The 22,674-nt window shown below is 59.3% G+C and overlaps 2 protein-coding genes across 2 annotated transcripts in view; one reads left to right on the top strand and one right to left on the bottom strand.

The window, feature by feature from the left end:
- The window catches only part of GUCY2D (guanylate cyclase 2D, retinal), a gene marked incomplete at its 5' end in the record, with an annotated part of 43,373 nt that extends 24,186 nt beyond the window's left edge, over nucleotides 1–19,187 (bottom strand). Inside the window, 11 exons of the mRNA XM_064737838.1 lie at nucleotides 44–193; nucleotides 1,159–1,315; nucleotides 3,603–3,781; nucleotides 6,075–6,153; nucleotides 7,511–7,594; nucleotides 8,724–8,825; nucleotides 9,685–9,781; nucleotides 10,873–10,957; nucleotides 13,518–13,872; nucleotides 16,330–16,631; nucleotides 18,515–19,187. Of these exons, the coding sequence (XP_064593908.1) occupies nucleotides 44–193; nucleotides 1,159–1,315; nucleotides 3,603–3,781; nucleotides 6,075–6,153; nucleotides 7,511–7,594; nucleotides 8,724–8,825; nucleotides 9,685–9,781; nucleotides 10,873–10,957; nucleotides 13,518–13,872; nucleotides 16,330–16,631; nucleotides 18,515–19,187 (2,263 nt within the window). The remainder of the gene's footprint in view (nucleotides 1–43; nucleotides 194–1,158; nucleotides 1,316–3,602; nucleotides 3,782–6,074; nucleotides 6,154–7,510; nucleotides 7,595–8,723; nucleotides 8,826–9,684; nucleotides 9,782–10,872; nucleotides 10,958–13,517; nucleotides 13,873–16,329; nucleotides 16,632–18,514) is intronic.
- Nucleotides 19,188–19,214: 27 nt separating this feature from the next.
- Nucleotides 19,215–20,831, top strand: LOC135460874 (mucin-4-like). The gene has a single exon (XM_064737837.1). The coding sequence runs from the start codon at nucleotides 19,215–19,217 to the stop codon at nucleotides 20,829–20,831; it is 1,617 nt and encodes a 538-aa protein (XP_064593907.1).
- The last annotated feature ends 1,843 nt before the right edge of the window (nucleotides 20,832–22,674 follow it).

Raw genomic sequence — 22,674 nt, 5'->3', positions numbered from 1 at the left:
GGGGGGTTTTTTGGGGCGCAGAATCCATTTTTTGGGGTCTCACCTTCGGGGGGCAGCCCCAGCATGCAGTACGGGGGGCTCCTGCAGATCACCTCCTGCATGATGATGCCGATGCCGTAGACGTCGCCCCGGAAGGAGCCGCGGCGCTCCAGGGCCTCGTCCCGCAGCAGCTCCGGCGCCGTCCACAGCCGCTCTGGGGGGGCGGGGCCAAGCTCGGACACGCCCACCGCCACCGCGGGACACGCCCACCCCACCACGGGGCAGGCCCACCCCGATAGGCCACGCCCACAGCAAGGCTAGAGCCAATGGGAGGGCGCTTAAGGGTGTGGCCGCACCCCCGGATGTGCCCAGATTGCCACCAGGCCACGCCCACTTTTATATAAGCCACGCCCCCTTTCTCGTTGACACCACCCAGGCCACGCCCACACATGAGGCCACGCCCTCTCCACTGAGACCCCGCCTTAATTGGGTGGAGTTGGAGGTGGCCACACCCTCAATGGGAGCCCCGCCCCTCAATGCCCCAACACACCCATGGGCCACGCCCCCAACCCCAAGGCCACACCCCTGAATCAAAGGCAGCGTCCCTCCCACAGGCCACACCCATCCCTGAGGCCACACCCCTTCCCTCAGTGAAGCCACGCCCCTTCTCTTTAGCCCCATCCCATTGGTCACACCCACCTCGGAGCCACACCCCCCCAAAGAGTCCCCATTGATTCTCCAGAGGCCACGCCCACCAGGCCACACCCACCAAGGCACACCCATGAGAAGCCACCCATGATGCCACAACCATGAGGTCACAGCCTTGAGGCCACGCCCACAAAACTGCACCCATGAGACCCAACCCATAAGACCACGCCCACAAAGCCACGCCCATTAGACTCCACCCATGATGCCACGCCCAGGAGAAGCCACACCCACAAAGCCACATCCATGAGACTCCACCCATGAAGCCACGCCCACGATGCCACACCCACAAGACCACACCCAGGGGACCCCACCCAGAAAGCCACGCCCACGAGGCCCCACCCACAAGACCCCACCCACAAAGCCACACCCATGAGACCACAAACCCACAAAGCCACATCTACCAGCCCACGCCCACGAGGCCCCACCCACTAAGCCACGCCCCACGAGGCCACGCCCAGGCCCCGCCCTCACCGTGGGGCTGCGGGGGCGGGGCCGGCACGCGCTGCGCCTCCAGCAATTGGTTGTAGCCGTGGTCGGTGACCTTGAGCACGAAGCGCCCGTCGACGACGCAGTTCCGCGACTTGAGGCGCCCGTGCACCACGTCCCGGTGGTGCAGATACCGCACGCCCTGCCGGCCAACGGGGGCGTGGTCAGCGTGGGCGTGGTCAACGTGGGCGTGGTCATCGTCAATGGTGGGGTCATCATGGCCATGGTCAATGTCAATGGTGTGGTCAACTTGGCAATGGTCAACGTGGACGTGGTCGACGTCAATGGCGTGGTCAACATGGCCATGGTCAACGTCAATGGTGGGGTCATCATGGCCATGGTCAATGTCAATGGCGTGGTCAACTTGGCAATGGTCAACGTGGACATGGTCAACGTCAATGGCGTGGTCAACATGGGCATGGTCAACGTGGGCGTGATCAACGTGGGCGTGGTCATCGTCAATGGTGGGGTCAACGTGGACATGGTCAATGTCAATGGCGTGGTCAACATGGGCATGGTCAACGTGGACATGGTCAACGTCAATGGCATGGTCAACATGGACATGGTCAACGTCAATGGTGGGGTCATCATGGCCATGGTCAATGTCAATGGCGTGGTCAACTTGGCAATGGTCAACATGGCCATGGTCAACATCAATGGCATGGTCAACGTCAATGGCATGGTCAACGTGGGCGTGGTCAACATGGGCATGGTCAACGTCAATGGTGTGGTCAACATGGCCATGGTCAACGTCAATGGTGTGGTCAACTTGGCCAGGGTCAACGTCAATGGTGTGGTCAACATCAATGGCATGGTCAATGTCAATGGTGTGGTCAACTTGGCCATGGTCAACATGGCCATGGTTAACGTCAATGGTGTGGTCAACGTGGGCGTGGTCAACGTCAATGGTGGGGTCATCATGGCCATGGTCAATGTCAATGGCGTGGTCAACTTGGCCATGGTCAACGTCAATGGTGTGGTCAACATGGGCATGGTCAACATGGGCATGGTCAACGTCAATGGTGTGGTCAACATGGCCATGGTTAATGTCAATGGCATGGTCAACATGGACACGGTCAACATCAATGGTGTGGTCAACCATCAATGGTATGGTCAACATGGACACGGTCAACATCAATGGTGTGGTCAACCATCAATGGTATGGTCAACATGGTCATGGTCAACATCAATGGTGTGGTCAACATGGTAACGGTTAACATCAATGGCGTGGTCAACTTGGCCATGGTCAACGTGGCCATGGTCAACGTGGCATGGTTAACATGAACATTGTCAATGTCAATGGCGTGGTCAACGTGGCCATGGTCAATGTCAATGGCGTGGTCAACATCAATGGCGTGGTCAACATGGCCATGGTCAACGTGGACATGGTCAATGTCAATGGCGTGGTCAACGTGGCCATGGTCACCATCAATGGCATGGTCAACATGGCCATGGTCAATCACCACGCAGTTCCACGACTTGAGGGGCCCGTGCACCACGTCCTGGTGGTGGAGATACCGCACGCCCTGCTGGTCAACGTGGCATGGTCAACGTGGACATGGTCAATGTCAATGGCATGGTCAACATGGACATTGTCAATGGCGTGGTCAATGTGGCCATGGTCAACGTCAATGGCGTGGTCAACATGGACACGGTCAACATCAATGGTGTGGTCAACGCAGCCATGGTCGACATTAATGGCATGGTCAACGTCAATGGCGTGGTCAACATCAATGGCATGGTCAACATGGTCATGGTCAACAATCAACGTCGTGGTCAACAATGGCATGGTCAATGTCAATGGTGTGGTCAACATGGCCATGGTTAATGTCAATGGTATGGTCAACATGGTCATGGTCAACATCAATGGTGTGGTCAACAGTGCCCTGGTCAACGATCACCACCATGGCCTACAACGTTGTAGCCCATGACCCCATGACCACCTCATGGCCACTGAAGCCATCCCATGGCCACCACCACTCCCATGGTCACCTCCATGACCACTTCCATGGCCACCAGACCACCATGGCCACCCCATGGCCACCACCACCTCCATGACCACTTCCATGGCCACCAGACCATCATGGCCACCCCATGGCCACCACCACCTCCATGACCACCCCATGGCCACCAGACCATCATGGCCACCCCATGGCCACCAGACCACCATGACCACCCCATGGCCACCACCACCTCCATGACCACTTCCATGGCCACCAGACCACCATGGCCACCCCATGGCCACCAGACCACCATGACCACCCCATGGCCACCACCACCTCCAGGACCACCCTGTGGCCACAGGACCACCGGGACCACCTCCATGACCACTTCCACGGCCACCAGATCACCATGACCACCCCAATGGCCACCAGACCTCCACGACCCCTCCCACGGCCAGCAGACCGTGGTGGCCACGGCGTGGTCACCTTGATGAGGTCGATGAGCAGCGAGGACTTGAACATCCAGTCGAGCTTCATGTCCTCGTTGCGCAGCAGGTCCTCCAGGCTGCCGCGCGAGCAGTGCTCCGACACGATGGCGAAGATGCCGCAGTCGTGGAAGAAGCCCAGGAACAGGTTCACGTTCTCGTGGCGCAGGTCCCGCAGCTGGGGGACACCGGGACAGGAGAGGACATTGGGGAGGAGATGGGGACACCAGGGTGGAGATGGGGACACCAGGGTGGAGATGGGGACACCAGGGTGGAGATGGGGACACCAGGAGGGGACACCATGACAGGAGATGGGGACACCAGAACAGGAGATGGGGACACCAGGGAGGAGATGGGGACACCAGGGTGGAGATGGGGACACCGGGAGAGGACACCATGACAGGAGATGGGGACACCATGAGGGGACACCATGACAGGAGATGGGGACACCAGAACAGGAGATGGGGACACCGGGAGAGGACACCATGACAGGAGATGGGGACACCATGAGGGGACACCGGGACAGGAGGGGACATTGGGGAGGAGATGGGGACACCAGGGTGGAGATGGGGACACCAGGGGAGATGGGGACACCAGGAGAGGACACCAGGACATGAGGGGACACCATGAAGGGACACCAGGACAGGAGATGGGGACACCAGAACAGGAGATGGGGACACCAGGACAGGAGGGGACACCATGAGGGGACACCATGACAGGAGATGGGGACACCAGGACAGGAGAGGACACCAGGACAGGAGATGGGGACACCAGAACAGGAGACACCAGGATGGGACATGAAGACACGGGGACCAGGAGGTGACACCAGGGAGGGGATGGGGACACCAGGACAGGAGGGGACACCATGAGGGGACACCAGGACAGGAGATGGGGACACCAGGACAGGAGATGGGGACACCAGAACAGGAGATGGGGACACCAGGACAGGATCGGGACACCAGGACAGGAGATGGGGACACCAGGACAGGAGAGGACACCAGGAAAGGAGATGGGACACCAGGGAGGAGACACCAGGATGGGACATGAAGACACGGGGACCAGGAGGTGACACCAGGGAGGGGATGGGGACACCAGGACGTGAGGGGACACAGAGATGACATAGATGGGGTGGGGATGACCCAATGATGTTCCCAAGATCCAATGATGGATCACCGTGGTCCAACCTTGACCACGATGACCCAACGATGTCCCCATGACCCAACGATGTCCCCATGGCCCGACTGTGACCCCCGGATGTCCCCGTGTCACCTGGTGTCCCCATGGCCCAATGTTCTCCATGATGGCCCAATGTTCTCCATGATGACCCAATGTTCTCCATGATGACCCTCCGTGTCCCATGACCCCTGGATGTCCCCGTGTCCCCTGGTGTCCCCATGGCCCAATGTTCTCCATGATGACCCAATGTGTCCCCGTGTCCCCAAGTTCCCATGACCCATGTTCTCCATGATGGCCCAATGTTCTCCATGATGGCCCCTGGATGTCCCCATGCCCCGGTGTCCCCATGGCCCAATGTTCTCCATGATGGCCCAATGTTCTCCATGATGACCCCTGTGTCCCCTGCCCCTGGTGTCCCCGCTGTCCCTGGTGTCCCCCATGGCCCAATGTTCTCCATGATGACCCCCAGATGTCCTCGTGTCCCCAGGTGTCCCCATGGGCCCATGTTCTCCATGATGCCCAATGTTCTCCATGATGACCCAACGATGTCCCCATGTCCCCAGGTGTCCCCATGGCCCAATGTTCTCCATGATGGCCCAATGTTCTCCATGATGACCCCCAGATGTCCCCGTGTCCCCAGGTGTCCCCATGGCCCCGGATGTCCCCAGGTGTCCCCATGGCCCAATGTTCTCCATGATGGCCCCTGGATGTCCCCATGTCCCCAGGTGTCCCCATGACCCAATGTTCTCCATGATGGCCCAATGTTCTCCATGATGGCCCCCAGATGTCCCCATGATCCCCAGGTGTCCCCATGGCCCAATGTTCTCCATGATGGCCCAATGTTCTCCATGATGTCCCCTGGATGTCCCCATGTCCCCAGGTGTCCCCATGGCCCAATGTTCTCCATGATGGCCCCCAGATGTCCCCAGATGTCCCCAGGTGTCCCCAATGTTCCCATTGGAGTTTGCCCCAGTGATGTCCCCAGGTGCCCACTCCTGCAGCCAAGCCAGTCAGTTGGTGCCCTGGGTGTCCCCAGGTGTCTGGTCCCATGGGATTCCCTGTGCCCATCCCAGTGCCCCTGCCGGATGATGGGCCCAGGTGCCGGATTTGGGTATCCGATGGCCAATGTTCTCCATGATGGCCATTTCTCATTGGGAGTCCATTTAGTGTCCGGACCCTGGGAGGTCCTGGAGTCCCAGGGTCCCCAATGGGCCCATTGGTTCTCCATGATGGCCCCCAGATGTCCCCAGGTGTCCCCATGTCCCCGGATGTCCCCAGATGTCCCCAGGTGTCCCCTTGCAGAAGGTCAGCTTGGTGGCCGGTTTCACCTCCGTGTGTTGGTCACCTGGGAACTTCTTCAGCCACACCCAGTCGCCCTGCGGGGGAGGGGCCCGGGGCCGGTTGGGTAATGGGGCGTTTTGGGGTATGGGGTCGTTTTGGGGGCATTTGGGGTAAATCGGGGCCGTTTTGGGGTTTTTGGGGGATTTGGGGTAAATCGGGGCGGGTTTGGGGTAAATCGGGGCCGTTTTGGGGTCTGGGTCAGTTTTGGGGGGATTTGGGGTAAATCGGGGCTGTTTTGGAGTTTGGGGTAAATTGGGGCAGGTTTGGGGTAAATTGGGGTGGTTTTGGGTCTGGGTCAGTTTTGGGGGGATTTGGGGTAAATCGGGGCCGTTTTGGAGTTTGGGGTAAATCGGGGCCGTTTTGGGGTTTGGGGGGATTTGGGGTAAATCGAGGCGGGTTTGGGGTAAATCGGGGCGGGTTTGGGGTAAATCGGGGCAGTTTTGGGGTTTGGGGTAAATCGGGGCGGTTTTGGGGGGATTTGGGGTAAATTGGGGCAGGTTTGGGGTGAGTTTGGGTCAGTTTTGGAGGGATTTTGGGGTGAGTTTGGGGGATTTTGGGGTGACTCGGGTGAGGTTTGGGTTTGGGGTGCCGGGGTCGGTTTTGGGGTGAGTTAGGGGGATTTTGGGGTGAGTTTGGGTCAGTTTGGGTTGGTTTTGGGGTGAATTGGGGATTTTGGGGTGAGTTCAGAGATTTTGGGTGACTCGGTGAGGTTTGGTTGGGTGCCGGGTCGGTTTTGGGGTGAGTTAGGGGATTTTGGGTGAGTTGGGTCAGTTTTGGGTTGGTTTTGGGGTGAATTTGGGGATTTGGGTGCCAGGTCGGTTTTGGATGCCTGGTGGGTTTGGGATGACTTTGGGTCAGTTTTGGGTGAATTTGGGGATTTTGGGGTGAGTTCAGGAGATTTTGGGTTGACTCGGGTGAGGTTTGGGTTTGGGGTGCCAGGGTCGGTTTTGGGGTGAGTCTGGGGGGTTTTGGGGTGAGTTTGGGTCAGTTTTGGGTTGGTTTTGGGGTGAATTTGGGGGATTTTGGGGTGCCAGGGTCGGTTTTGGGATGCCTGGGTGGGTTCGGGATGACGTTGGGGTCAGTTTTGGGGTGAATTTGGGGGATTTTGGGGTGCCAGGGTCGGTTTTGGGATGCCTGGGTGGGTTCGGGATGACGTTGGGGTCAGTTTTGGGGTGAATTTGGGGGATTTTGGGGTGAGTTTAGGAGGTTTTGGGGTGACTCGGGTGAGGTTTGGGTTTGGGGTGCCGGGGTCGGTTTTGGGGTGAGTTTGGAGGGTTTTGGGGTGAATCTGGGGGGTTTTGGGGTGCCAGGGTCGGTTTTGGGATGCCTGGGTGGGTTCGGGATGAATTCGGGGTCACTTTTGGGGTGAATTCGGGGGCTTTTGGCGCTTACCTGCACGGAGGCGACAAGGCCCTGCTGGTTAAAGAGCAGCAGCAGCAGGGGGAGGTTGCTGCTGCCCTTCGCTGCTGCGTTATCCTGCGGGAAACAGCTGTCAATCACTGCCCGGGGGCGGGGCCAGCTGCCAATCACTGCCCGGGGGCGGGGCCAGCTAGCTAGTATTGCTATAGTGCAGGCATCAGCTGCCAATCACTGCCCGGGGGCGGGGCCAGCTGCCAATCACTGCTATAGTGTGGGTATCAGCTGTCAATCACTGCCCGGGGGCGGGGCCAGCTGCCAATCACTGCTAAGTTGGGTATCAACTGTCAATCATTGCTATAGGGCGGGCCAGCTATCTATATTGCTATGGTGAGGTATCAGCTGCCAATCACTGCCCGGGGGCGGGGCCAGCTGCCAATCACTGCTATAGTGTGGGTATCAACAGTCAATCATTGCTATAGGGCGGGCCACTATCTATTATTGCTATAGCGCAGGCATCAGCTGCCAATCACTGCCCGAGGCGGGCCAGCTGCAATCACTGCTATAGTGTGGTATCAACTGTCAATCATTGCTATAGGCAGGCCAACTGCCAATCACTGTCCGGGGGTGTGGCCAGCTGCCAATCATTGCTATAGTGAGGGTATCAGCTGTCAGTCATTTCTATAGGGCGGGGCACCTGCCAATCATTGCTATGGGGCGGAGCCAGCTGCCAATCACTGCTATAGTATGGGTATCAGCTGTCAATCATTGCTATAGGGCGGGGGGCACCTGTCAATCATTGCTATGGGGCGGGGCCAGCTGCCAATCACTGCTACAGTACGGATATCAGCTGTCAATCATTGCTATAGGGCAGGGCCAGCTGTCAATCATTGCCCAGTGGGGCAGGAATCAGCTGTCAATCAATTCCTAGAGGCTGAGATCAGCTGTCAATCATTTCCTAGGGGCATGGATCAGCTGTCAATCACCACCAGGAGCTGAGATCAGCTGTCAATCATCCCCAGGGAGTTGAGCTCAGCTGTCAATCATCGCCCTGGCCGCAGTTACAACCTGTCAATCATCTCCTGGGTGTGGCCATCAGCTGTCAATCACTGCCCAGGGGGCGGAGCCGCTGTTCCCCTCGCCTTGTCGCCCCCGTGGGTGGGGATGGGGGGGAGGAGCAGGAAAGGGGAGGAGGGGCGGGAGGGGGCGGGGCCGTGCGGAGGGGGCGGGGCCGGGGGCGGGGCCTCACCTCGGCCACGGCCACGTTGGAGGTGTCGGGGCCGGGGGCGGCGCCGCTCTTGGTGTCCCCTCCCCCGCTCTGGCCGGCCAGGCTGGCCTGGCTGCTGTCCACCTGCGGGGGGGGCACCGGGGTCACGCCGGGGTCACACCGGGGTCACGCCGGGGTCACGCCGGGGTCATCGGGGGTCCCCAATGGCCTCCCCAGTGTCCCCAACGTCCCTCATGTCCCCAAATGTCCCCAATCCCCTCAATGTCCCCATTAATGTCCCCAAGGTGTCCCCAATGTCCCCAATGTCTTCAATGCCCCCTGGCTGTCCCCCCAATGTCCCAAATCCCCTCAATGTCCCCCCAATGTCCCCAATGTCCCCATTAATGCCCCCATTGTCCCCAGTGTCCTCATCCCCTCCAATGTCCCTCAATGTCCCCCCAATGTCCCCAAGGTGTCTCCAATGTCCCCCAATGTCCCCAATCCTCTCAATGTCCCTCAATGTCCCCCCAACATCTCTCAATGTCCCCACTGTCCCCAATGTCCCCAATAATGTCCCCCAATGTCCCCAATCCTCTCAATGTCCCTCAATGTCCCCATTGCCCCCAGTGTCCCCAATGTCCCCAATAATGTCCCCCAATGTCCCCAATGTCCCTAGTGTCCCCAATGTCTTCAATGTCCCCTGGCTGTCCCCAATGTCCCCACTGTCCCCAATGTCCCCAATGTCCCCACTGTCCCCAGTGTCCCCACTGTCCCCAATGTCCCCATTGCCCCCAATGTCCCCAGTGATGTCCCCAGTGTCCCCAATGTCCCCAATGTCCCCAGTGTCCCCAGTGTCCCCAATGTCCCCAGTGTCCCCAGTGTCCCCAATGTCTCCATGTCCCCATGTCCCCATGTCCCCATGCTGTCCCCATGTCCCCAGTGTCCCCAATGTCCCCAGTGTCCCCAGTGTCCCCAGTGATGTCCCCACTGTCCCCAGTGTCACCTGCTTGCTGCTCTGCGTGTTGATGAAGGTCAGGTCCTCCATGGTCAGGATGATTTTGTTGGGGCCCTTCATGAGCTGGGCCTGGAGAATGCGGCGCCTGCGGGGACAGTGGGGACATCGATGGGGACATCAATGGGGACAGTGGGGACATCGATGGGGACATCAATGGGGACAGTGGGGACATTGGGGACACCAATGGGGACATCAATGGGGACATCAATGGGGACAGTGGGGACATCGATGGGGACAGCAATGGGGACATCAATGGGGACACCAATGGGGACAGTGGGGACATCGATGGGGACAGTGGGGACATCAATGGGGACATCAATGGGGACAGTGGGGACATCAATGGGGACAGTGGGGACACCAATGGGGACACCAATGGGGACAGTGGGGACATCAATGGGGACAGTGGGGACATCAATGGGGACATCAATGGGGACATCAATGGGGACAGTGGGGACATCAATGGGGACACCGAGGGGACATCAATGGGGACATCAATGGGGACAGCAATGGGGACATCAATGGGGACAGTGGGGACATCAATGGGGACAGTGGGGACATCAATGGGGACATCAATGGGGACAGTGGGGACATCGATGGGGACAGCAATGGGGACAGCAATGGGGACAGTGGGGACAGTGGGGACAGTGGGGACAGTGGGGACACCAATGGGGACAGTGGGGACACCGATGGGGACATTGGGGACATCAATGGGGACATCAATGGGGACAGTGGGGACATCAATGGGGACATCAATGGGGACAGTGGGGACAGTGGGGACATCAATGGGGACAGCAATGGGGACAGTGGGGACATCAATGGGGACAGTGGGGACAGTGGGGACATCAATGGGGACATCAATGGGGACAGTGGGGACATCAATGGGGACAGTGGGGACATCAATGGGGACACCAATGGGGACACCAATGGGGACAGTGGGGACAGTGGGGACAATGGGGGAATTGGGGATATTGGGGGGATTGGGGACATCAATGGGGACATTGGGGGACATTGGGGACACCATGGGGACATTGGGGTGATCAAGAACCTTGGGGACACCAAGGGACACCAAGGGGACACCATGGGGACACCAAAGGGACACCAAAGGGACACCATGGGGACACCATGGGGACACCAAGGGGACACCAAGGCCACCGAGGTGTCACCGTTGTCACCCACCGGATGTGACACGCCAGGGCGGCGCCGGCCGCGCCCAGGGCGGCGATGAGGAGGAAGAGGAAGAAGACGAAGCCGGCGTCCAACCCTGAGGGGGGAGCAGAGTGACCACAAGTGACCACTGGAGTGACCACAGGAGTGACCATGAGTGACCACTGGAGTGACCACTGGAGTGACCACAGGAGGGACCATGAGTGACCACTGGAGTGACCACTGGAGTGACCAGGGGTGACCACCATTGACCACCAGTGACCACCAGTGACCACTGGAGTGACCACCGGAGTGACCATCAGTGACCACCATTGACCACCAGTGACCTCTGGAGTGAACACCAGTGACCATGAGTGACCACGGGAATGGCCTCAGGAGTGATCAGGAGTGACCACAGGAGTGATCACAGGAATGACCATGGGAGTGACCACCAGTGACCACAGGAGTGACCATGAGTGACCACGAGTGACCACTGGAGTGACCAGGGGTGACCACAACCACGGTGCCACCATGAACCCAACTGACCCAGAACCTCAGTCCCGCCCCAGCAGACCCCATAACCACGTCCACCATCTCCATCCCAAGTATGGTGCCACCACAGCAGACCCACAACCATGGTGGCCTCATGACCCCAACTGACCCAGAACCTCAGTCCCAACCCAGCAGACCCCATAACCACATCCACAACCACCACCACTCCCACAACAACCATGGTGCCACCACAACCATGGTGGCCACCACAGCAGAACCACAACCACGGTGCCACCATGAACCCAACTGACCCAGAACCTCAGTCCCGCCCCAGCAGACCCCATAACCACCTCCACCATCTCCACCACAACCATGGTGCCACCACAGCAGACCCAGCACCATGGTGGCCACCACAGCAGAACCTCAACCACGGTGCCACCACCACCCCAACTGACCCAGAACCTCAGTCCCGCCCCAGCAGACCCCATAACCACCTCCAGCATCTCCACCACTACCATGGTGCCACCACAGCAGACCCACAACCATGGTGCCACCACAGCAGAACCACAACCACAATGCTACCACCACCCCAACTGACCCAGAACCTCAGTCCCGCCCCAGCAGACCCCATAACCACCTCCACCATCTCCACCACAACCATGGTGCCACCACAGCAGACCAAGCCCCACGGTGCCACCACAGCAGAACCACAACCACGGTGCCACCATGATCCCAACTGACCCAGAACCTCAGTCCCGCCCCAGCAGACCCCATAACCACCTCCACCATCTCCACCACTACCATGGTGCCACCACAACCATGGTGGCCACCACAGCAGACCCACAACCACGGTGCCACCACCGCCCCAACTGACCCAGAACCTCAGTCCCGCCCCAGCAGACCCCATAACCACCTCTGGCATCTCCACCACTACCATGGTGGCCACCACAGCAGACCAAGCCCCACGGTGCCACCACAGCAGACCCACAACCATGATGCCACCGTGAACCCAACTGACCCAGAACCCCAGTCCCACCATAGCAGACCCCATAACCACCTCTGGCATCTCCACCACGGCCATTCCAGCTCGATGGTGCCACCACAACCATGGTGGCCACCACAGCAAACCCACAACCACGGTGCCACCACCGCCCCAACTGACCGAGAACCTCAGTCCCACGCAGCAGACCCCATAACCACCTCCAGCATCTCCACCACAACCATGGTGGCCACCACAGCAGACCAAGCCCCACGGTGCCACCACAGCAGACCCACAACCATGATGCCACCATGAACCCAACTGACCCAGAACCTCAGTCCCGCCCCAGCAGACACCATAACCACCTCCAGCATCTATACCAGGGCCATTCTGGCTCCATGGTGCCACCACTACCATGGTGGCCACCACAGCAGACCCACAACCACGGTGCCACCACCGCCCCAACTGACCCAGAACCTCAGTCCCACACAGCAGACCCCATAACCACCTCCAGCATCTCCACCACTACCATGGTGCCACCACAGCAGACCCACAACCACGGTGCCACCATGACCCCAACTGACCCAGAACCTCAGTCCCGCCCCAGCAGACCCCATAACCACGTCCACCATCTCCACCCCAACCATGGTGCCACCACAGCAGACCCACAACCATGGTGGCCTCATGACCCCAACTGATCTAGAACCTCAGTCCCAACCCAGCAGACCCCATAACCACATCCACAACCACCACCACTCCCACAACAACCATGGTGCCACCACAACCATGGTGGCCACCACAGCAGAACCACAACCACGGTGCCACCACCACCCCAACTGACCCAGAACCTCAGTCCCGCCCCAGCAGACCCCATAACCACCTCCAGCATCTCCATCCCAACCATGGTGCCACCACAGCAGACCAAGCCCCACGGTGCCACCACAGCAGACCCACAACCATGATGCCACCATGAACCCAACTGACCCAGAACCTCAGTCCCGCCCCAGCAGACCCCATAACCACCTCCAGCACCTCCACCACAACCATGGTGCCACCACAACCATGGTGGCCACCACAGCAGAACCACAACCACGGTGCCACCACCGCCCCAACTGACCCAGAACCTCAGTCCCGCCCCAGCAGACCCCATAACCACCTCCACCATCTCCACCCCACCCCACCCCTCCCCACCACCCCCACCGCTCACCGCCGTTGCAGATGGCCGCCGAGTCGAACCAGCAGCCGGCGTCGGTGGCCGGGCTGGAGCTGTGGGGCCAGTGGGGGCTGTGGCTGCGGTAGCTGAGGCCGCGCGTGCCCGGCTCCAGCCCGTAGACCGGCCACAGGTGGTGGCCTTTGCCGTCCGTGTCCAGCACCACGTAGGGCACGGACACGGCGCCGTCCCCGTCCACCGTGAAGGTCTGGCCCAAGCCTTGGAGTTGGAAGTCGCGGGCGTGCTCGGCCACGCTGGTGCCCATCACCCAGCGGCCGGCGCGGCGCGCCGCCTCCACCGCCGTGGCCAGGAAGTGGATGGAGTTGTAGATGGTGGAGAAGAGAGGGTGGACCTGAAAGGGGGAGGTGGGAGGTGCTGGTGGTTGGGGTTGATGGAGGTGGTGGTGGTGGTGGGCATGTCCCCGTTGGGCACGGTCAACGAAGATGGTGAAAAATCCTCTCGAGATGCTCCCAAACCCCTTGAGATGCCCTCAAACCTCTCGAGATGCCCTCAAACCCTCGAGATGCTCCCAAACCCCTTGAGATGCCCTCAAACCTCTCGAGATGCCCTCAAACCCTCTCAAGAACTGCCCAAACCCCCTAGAGATGCCCCCAAACCTCTTGAGATGCCCTCAAACCTCTTGAGATGCCCTCAAACCCTCTTGAGATGCCCCCAAACCTCTTGAGATGCCCTCAAACCACCCAGAGATGCTCCCAAACCCCTTGAGATGCCCTCAAACCCTCTCAAGAACTGCCCAAACCCTTTTAGATGCCCTCAAAACCTCTCAAGACCTCCTCAAACCCTCTGGAGATTCCCTCAAAGCCTCTCAAGTCACCCCCAAACCTCTTGAGATGCCCTCAAACCCCTTGAGATGCCCTCGAAGCCCTAGAGATGCCCCCAAACCCTTTGAGATGCCCTCAAACCCTGTCAAGACACCCCCAAACCCTCTGGAGATGTCTTCAAACCCCTGGAGATGCCCTCAAACCCCTCGGAGATACCCCCAAACCCCCTTGAGATGCCCTCAAAGCCCTAGAGATGCCCCCAAACCTCTTGAGATGCCCTCAAACCTCCTGGAGATGCCCTCAAACCCCCTTGAGATGCCCTCAAACCACCTGAAGATACCCCCAAACCTCTTGAGATGCCCTCAAACCTCTCGAGATGCCCTCAAACCCTCTTGAGATGCCCCAAACCCTCTGAGATACCCCCAAACCTCTTGAGATGCCCTCAAACCCCCTTGAGATACCCCCAAACCCCCTTGAGATGCCCTCAAACCCCTTCAAGATGCCCTCAAACCCTGTGAGATGCCCTCAAACCCTGTCAAGACACCCCAAACCCTCTGGAGATGCCCTCAAACCCCCTTGAGATGCCCTCAAACCCCCTGGAGATGCCCTCAAACCCCCTTGAGATGCCCTCAAATCCTCTGGAGATGTCTTCAAACCTCTCAAGATGCCTTCAAATGCTGTCATGACACCCTCAAACCCCCGGAGATGCCCTCAAACACTCTGGAGATGCCCTCAAACCCCCTCAAGACACCTCTAAACCCTTCAAGATGCCCTCAAACCCCTTGAGATGCCCTCAAAGCCCCTAGAGATGCCCCCAAACCTCTTGAGATGCCCTCAAACCCCCTGGAGATGCCCTCAAACCCCCCGGAGATGCCCTCAAACCCTTTGAGATGCCCTCAAACCCTCTCAAGACACCCCCAAACCCTCTGGAGATGTCTTCAAACCCTCTGAAGACACCCCCAAACCCCCTGGAGATGCCCTCAAACCCCCTTGAGATGCCCTCAAAGCCCCTAGAGATGCTCCCAAACCTCTTGAGATGCCCTCAAACCTCTCGAGATGCCCTCAAACCCTCTCAAGAACTGCCCAAACCCTCTTTAGATGCCCTCAAAACCTCTCAAGACCACCTCAAACCCTCTGGAGATTCCCTCAAAGCCTCTCAAGTCACCCCCAAACCTCTTGAGATGCCCTCAAACCCCCCGGAGATGCCCTCAAACCCCCTGGAGATGCCCTCAAACCCTCTGAAGATACCCCCAAACCTCTTGAGATGCCCTCAAACCCCCAGAGATGCCCTCAAACCCTCTGGAGATGCCCTCAAACCCTCTGAAGACACCCCCAAACACCCTGGAGATGCCCTCAAACCCTCTGGAGATGCCCTCAAACCCCCTCAAGACACCTCTAAACCCTTCAAGATACCCCCAAACCCCCTTGAGATGCCCTCAAACCCCTTGAGATGCCCTCAAACCCCCTTGAGATGCCCTCAAAGCCCCTAGAGATGCCCCCAAACCTCTTGAGATGCCCTCAAACCCCCCGGAGATGCCCTCAAACCCTCTGGAGATGCCCTCAAACCCCCTCAAGACACCTCTAAACCCTTCAAGACGCCCTCAAACCCCTTGAGATGCCTCAAACCCCTGGAGATGCCCTCAAAGCCCCTAGAGATGCCCTCAAACCTCTTGAGATGCCCTCAAAGCCCCTAGAGATGCCCTCAAACCCTCTGGAGATGCCCTCAAACCCTCTGAAGACACCCTCAAATCCTCTGGAGATGTCTTCAAACCTCTCAAGATGCCTTCAAATGCTGTCATGACACCCTCAAAACCCCACCGGAGATGCCCTCAAACCCTCTGGAGATGCCCTCAAACCCTCTGGAGATGCCCTCAAACCCCTTGAGATACCCCCAAACCCCCTTGAGATGCCCTCAAACCCCCTGGAGATGCCCTCAAACCCTCTGGAGATGCCCTCAAACCCCCTCAAGACACCTCTAAACCCTTCAAGATGCCCTCAAACCCCCTTGAGATGCCCCCCAGCCCCACCTGAGCGGGGTCGAGGTCGGCGGGGACCTCGCGGGCCCTCTTGGCCTCGTCCAGGGCGTCGTGGAAGGAGAGGTCGGGCGAGTCGATGGTGATGGTGAGCACGGCGTCGTAGGCCAGGCGCAGCTTGGTGTGGTTGGCCAGCACGGGGTAGGGCACGCGCCGGTAGGGCAGCGCGAAGGTCAGCGCGTCGTAGGGCACGAAGACGAAGGTGCCGTCGGTCATGCCCAGGTCCTCGGCCTTCTCCAGGAGGACCTTCTGCTCGCGGCCGCCCAGCAGGACGGAGTGCATGCACATCAGGATCACTGCGGGGGGACAGGGGACGCGAGGGGTGGGGTGGGTGTGGTGGGCTGGGGGCGTGGCTGTCCAGCTGTCCGTCCGTCCGTCCGTCCGTCCATCCCACCTCCGTCTCGCCATCTCCAGTTCTGTCTCCATCCCACCTCCGTGCCTGTGGCCATCTCCATCCCACCTCCGTGCCACCTCCATCCATCCATCCATCCATCTCCATCTCCATCTCCATCCCACCTCCATGCCACCTCCATCCATCCATCCATCCATCCATCATCCATCCATCCATCCATCCATCCATCTCCATCTCCATCCCACCTCCATGCCACATCCATCCATCCATCCATCCATCCATCTCCATCTCCATCTCCATCCCACCTCCGTGCCACCTCCATCCATCCATCCATCCATCCATCCATCCATCCATCCATCCATCCATCTCCATCTCCATCTCCATCCCACCTCCATGCCACCTCCATCCATCCATCCATCCATCCATCCATCCATCCATCCATCCATCCATCCATCTCCATCTCCATCTCCATCTCCATCCCACCTCCATCCATCCATCCATCCATCCATCCATCATCCATCCATCCATCCATCCATCCATCCATCATCCATCCATCCATCCATCTCCATCTCCATCCCACCTCCGTGCCACCTCCATCCATCCATCCATCATCCATCCATCCATCCATCATCCATCCATCCATCTCCATCTCCATCTCCATCCCACCTCCGTGCCACCTCCATCCATCCATCCATCCATCCATCATCCATCCATCCATCCATCCATCCATCCCTCCATCCATCCATCCATCCATCCATCCATCCATCCATCCATCCATCCATCCATCCATCTCCATCTCCATCTCCATCCCACCCCACCCCACCTCCATCTCCATCCACCTCCATCTCCATCCATCCACCTCCATCCACCTCCACCTCCATCCCCATCTCCATCCATCCATCCATCCCTCCATCCATGTCCATCCCCATCTCCCTCTCCATCCCACCTCCATCCAACCTCCATCCATCCATCCATCCATCCATCCATCCATCCATCCATCCATCCATCATCCATCTATCCATCCATCCATCCATCTCCATGTCCATCTCCATCTCCACCTCCATCCCCATCTCCACCTCCACCTCCATCCCCATCTCCACCTCCATCTCCACCTCCACCTCCACCTCCACCTCCACCTCCACCTCCACCTCCACCTCCACCTCCACCTCCACCTCCACCCCCACCTCCACCTCCACCTCCATCTCCACCCCCACCTCCACCTCCACCTCCATCCCCATCTCCACCTCCACCTCCACCTCCATCCCCATCTCCACCTCCACCTCCATCCCCATCTCCACCTCCATCTCCACCTCCACCTCCATCTCCATCTCCACCTCCACCTCCATCTCCACCCCCACCTCCATCCACCTCCACCTCCACCTCCACCTCCACCCCACCTCCACCTCCATCCCCATCTCCACCTCCATCTCCACCTCCACCTCCATCTCCACCTCCACCTCCATCTCCACCCCCACCTCCATCCACCTCCACCTCCATCCCCATCTCCATCCATCCATCCCTCCATCCATCTCCATCCTCATGTCCATCCCCATGTCCATCTCCATCCATCCATCCATCCATCCATCCATCCATCCATCCATCCATCCATCCATCCATCCATCTCCATCTCCACCTCCACCTCCATCCCCATCTCCACCTCCACCCCCACCTCCACCTCCACTTCCACCTCCATCTCCTTCTCCACCTCCATCTCCACCTCCATCCATCCATCCATCCATCCATCCATCCATCATCCATCCATTCATCCATCTCCATCTCCATCCCACCTCCATCTCCACCCCACCCCGCCCCTCCGTCCCCGCTGACCTCTGACCCCGTCCGCCCTCTGCACCCTCCTCAGCGCCTCCTCGGCCTCCTCCTCGTCCTCTCCGGCCACGGTGACCACGCTGACCGGCAGCCCCTTGGCCCGCAGCTCCTCGGCCGCCTCCCGCCCGGTGTCCACCCACAGCTCCTGCGGCGCGGCCACCACGGCCACGTGCGCCCAGCGGAAGTGCCGCAGCACCGCGTGCAGCACGGCGGCCGGCGCGGGCAGCGGCCGCAGCAGAGTGACCGCCGGCGTGTCCGTCCGTCCGTCCGGCCGGCCGCACGCCCAGGACACCAGGGGCTTGTTCCAGGCGGCGGCCAGCAGCCCCGCGGCGCCGCACGCGGCCGGGTTGAGCGGGCCCACGATGGCGGCGGCGTAACGCTCGGCGCTGACCACTCCGGCCACGGCCTGAGGGGCCGAGCACGGCTCGGACATCACCACGGCGTCCCACCAGTGGCCGGAGGTCAGCGCGGGGTCGCGGTTGAGCCGGGCCACGGCCAGCGCGGCCGCCACGTCCGGCCGGGCGCGGGACAGGACGGGGTCGCAGCTCCAGGGGCCCAGGACGCCGATCTTGAAGGTGGCGGCCGAGGTGGGGACGGGGGCGAGGGCCAGGAGGAGGAGGAGGAGGAGGGGGAGGTGGTGGAGGAAGGAGGGGAGGGTGGTGGAGATGGAGGAGGTGGTGAAGGTGTGCGAGATGCCACCATGATGGGAGGTGGTGGAGGTGTGCGAGATGCCACCATGATGGGAGGTGGCACCATGATGGGAGATATCAAAGCCATGGGAGATGCCACCATGATGGGAGGTGTCACAGCCATGGGAGGTGTCAAAGCCTTGGGAGATGTCACTGTCATGGGAGGTAGTGAAGGTGTGGGAGATGCCACCACCATGATGGGAGGTGTCAAAGCCTTGGGAGATACCACCATCATTGGAGGTGGCACCATGATGGGAGATATCAAAGCCATGGGAGATGCCACCATGATGGGAGGTGTCAAAGCCTTGGGAGATACCACCATCGTTGGAGGTGGCACCATGATGGGAGATATCAAAGCCATGGGAGATGCCACCACCATGATGGGAGGTGTCAAAGCCATGGGAGATGCCACCATGATGGGAGGTGGCACCATGATGGGAGGTGGTGAAGGTGTGCGAGATGCCACCATGATGGGAGGTGGGAAAGCCATGGGAGATATCAAAACCATGGGAGGTGCCACCATGATGGGAGGTGTCACAGCCATGGGAGATGTCAAAGCCATGGGAGATGCCACCATGATGGGAGGTGTCACTGTCACGGGAGATGCCACCACCATGGGAGATGTCACTGTCATGGGAAGTACCAAAGCCCTGGGAGATGCCACCATCAAGGGAGGTGTCACCACCATGGGAGATGCCACCATGGGAGATGCCACCACCGTGGGAGTTGTCCATGTGGGAGATGTCACTGTTGGAGATGTCACCGTTGGAGGTTCCACCACAGGAGGTGCCACCACGTTGGCAGATGTCACCGTTGGAGATGTCACTGTTGGAGATGTCACCGTTGGAGATGCCACCACCCTGGCAGGTGCCACCATGGGTGGTCACGCCGTGCCAGGTGCCACCACCATGGAAAACGTCCTTGTGGCTGATGTCACCCTGGGAGATGCCACCACTGGAGATGCCACCACTGGAGGTGCCACCATGGGCTGTGACACTTTCAGAGATGCCACCATGAGAGGAGCCACCACCATGGCAAGTGTCACCATGGTGAGAATTGTCACCGTGGGAGATGTCCCATTTGCAGGTGGCACGGTGGGAGATGCCACCATTGGAGATGTCCCCGTGGGAGATGCCACCACCGTTGGAGATGCCACCATTGCAGGTGCCACCATTGGAGATGCCACCACTGCTGGAGATGTCCCTGTTGGAGGTGCCACCATGGGAGCTGAAGCCATGGGAGATGCCACCACCATGGGAAATGTCCCTGTGGGAGATGCCACCATCAGAAAGGTCCCTTTGGGAGATGCCACCATTGCTGGAGATGTCCCCATGGGAGATGCCACCATTGGAGATGCCACCATTGTTGGAGATGTCCCTGTGGGAAATGTCCCTTTGGGAGATGCCACCACTGCTGGAGATGTCACTGTTGGAGGTGCCACCATGGGAGCTGAAGCCATGGGAGATGCCACCACTGCTGGAGATGCCACCACCATCACAAATGTCCCTGTGGGTGATGCCACCATGGGAGATGCCACCACCATTGGAGATGTCACTGTTGGAGATGCCACCACCATGGGCAATGTCCCTTTGGGAGATGCCACCACTGCTGGAGGTGTCACTTTCTGAGATGTCGCCATGGGAACTGATGCCATGGGAGATGCCACCATCAGAAATGCCACCACTGCTGGAGATGCCACCACCATCAGAAAAGTCCCCGTGGGAGATGCCACCATGGGAGATGCCACCACCATTGGAGATGTCACTGTTGGAGGTGCCACCATGGGATCCGAAGCCATTGGAGATGCCACCATAGGAGGTGCCACCATGGGATCCGAAGCCATGGGAGATGCCACCACCATGGGAAATGTCCCTGTGGGAAAAGCCACCATTGGAGATGCCACCATTGCTGGAGATGTCCCCGTTGCAGGTGCCACCATGGGATTCGAAGCCATGGGAGATGCCACCACCATGGGAGATGCCACCATTGGAGATGCCACCATCCGAAATGTCACCATGGGATCTGAAGCCATGGGAGATGCCACCATGGGAGATGCCACCACCATTGGAGATGCCACATCAGAGATGCCACCATCCAAAATGTCACCATGGGATCCGAAGCCATGGGATGCCACCACCATTGGAGATGCCACCATTGGAGATGCCACCATGGGATCCGAAGCCATGGGAGATGCCACCATGGGAGATGCCACCACCATTGGAGATGCCACCATCGGAGATGCCACCATGGGATCCGAAGCCATGGCAGATGCCACCATCAGAGATGTCACCATTGGAGATGCCACCACGGGATCCGAAGCCATGTGAGATGCCACCATCAGAGATGTCACCATTGGAGATGCCACCACGGGATCCGAAGCCATGGGAGATGCCACCACCATTGGAGATGCCACCATCGGAGATGCCACCATGGGATCCGAAGCCATGGCAGATGCCACCACCATGGGGAACGTCCCCGTAGGAGATCCCGGTGCCACCACAGAAGGTCCTGGTGCCACCACCGTGGAAGGTTCCGGTGTCCCCATGGGAGGTTCCGGTGCCACCAGGGTGGACAATGTCCACTCTGCCCGAGGGCCGCATGTCCAGCGCTGTCCCTCAGGCCAGGCCGCGGCCGGAGGCGTCCGGAGAGGTCAGCATGGTCAGCGAGGGGTCACCTGGGGGTCACAGGGGGCAAAGGTCACTCGGGGTCACTCATTGGTCACTCAGTGGTCACTCACTGGTCTTTGGTCACTCAATGGTCACTCATTGGTCACTCAGTGCTCATTGGTCACTCAGTGGTCACTCAGGAGTCAATGGTCACTCAGGGGTCACTCATTGGTCACTCATTGGTCACTCAGGGTCACTCACTGGTCACTCATTGGTCACTGGTCACTCATTGGTCACTCACTGGTCACTCACTGGTCACTCAGTGCTCACTGGTCACTCACTGGTCACTCACTGGTCACTCAGGGTCACTCACTGGTCACTCATTGGTCACTCACTGGTCACTCATTGGTCACTGGTCACTCACTGGTCACTCAGGGTCACTCACTGGTCACTCATTGGTCACTCAGTGGTCACTCATTGGTCACTCAGTGGTCACTCACTGGTCACTCACTGGTCACTCACTGGTCACTCAGGGTCACTCACTGGTCACTCACTGGTCACTCATTGGTCACTAGTCACTCACTGGTCACTCAGGGTCACTCACTGGTCACTCACTGGTCACTCAGGGTCACTCAGTGGTCACTCAGTGGTCACTCAGTGCTCACTGGTCACTCATTGGTCACTCACTGGTCACTCATTGGTCACTCACTGGTCACTCAGTGGTCACTCAGTGGTCACTCAGTGGTCACTCAGGGTCACTCAGTGGTCACTCATTGGTCACTGGTCACTCATTGGTCACTCAGTGGTCACTCACTGGTCACTCATTGGTCACTCAGTGGTCACTCATTGGTCACTGGTCACTCAC

The sequence above is a fragment of the Zonotrichia leucophrys genome, unplaced genomic scaffold, assembly GCF_028769735.1.
Source record: "Zonotrichia leucophrys gambelii isolate GWCS_2022_RI unplaced genomic scaffold, RI_Zleu_2.0 Scaffold_115_144425, whole genome shotgun sequence".
Lineage (NCBI taxonomy): Eukaryota > Metazoa > Chordata > Aves > Passeriformes > Passerellidae > Zonotrichia > Zonotrichia leucophrys.
This window is presented reverse-complemented; position numbering and strand designations above follow the sequence as displayed.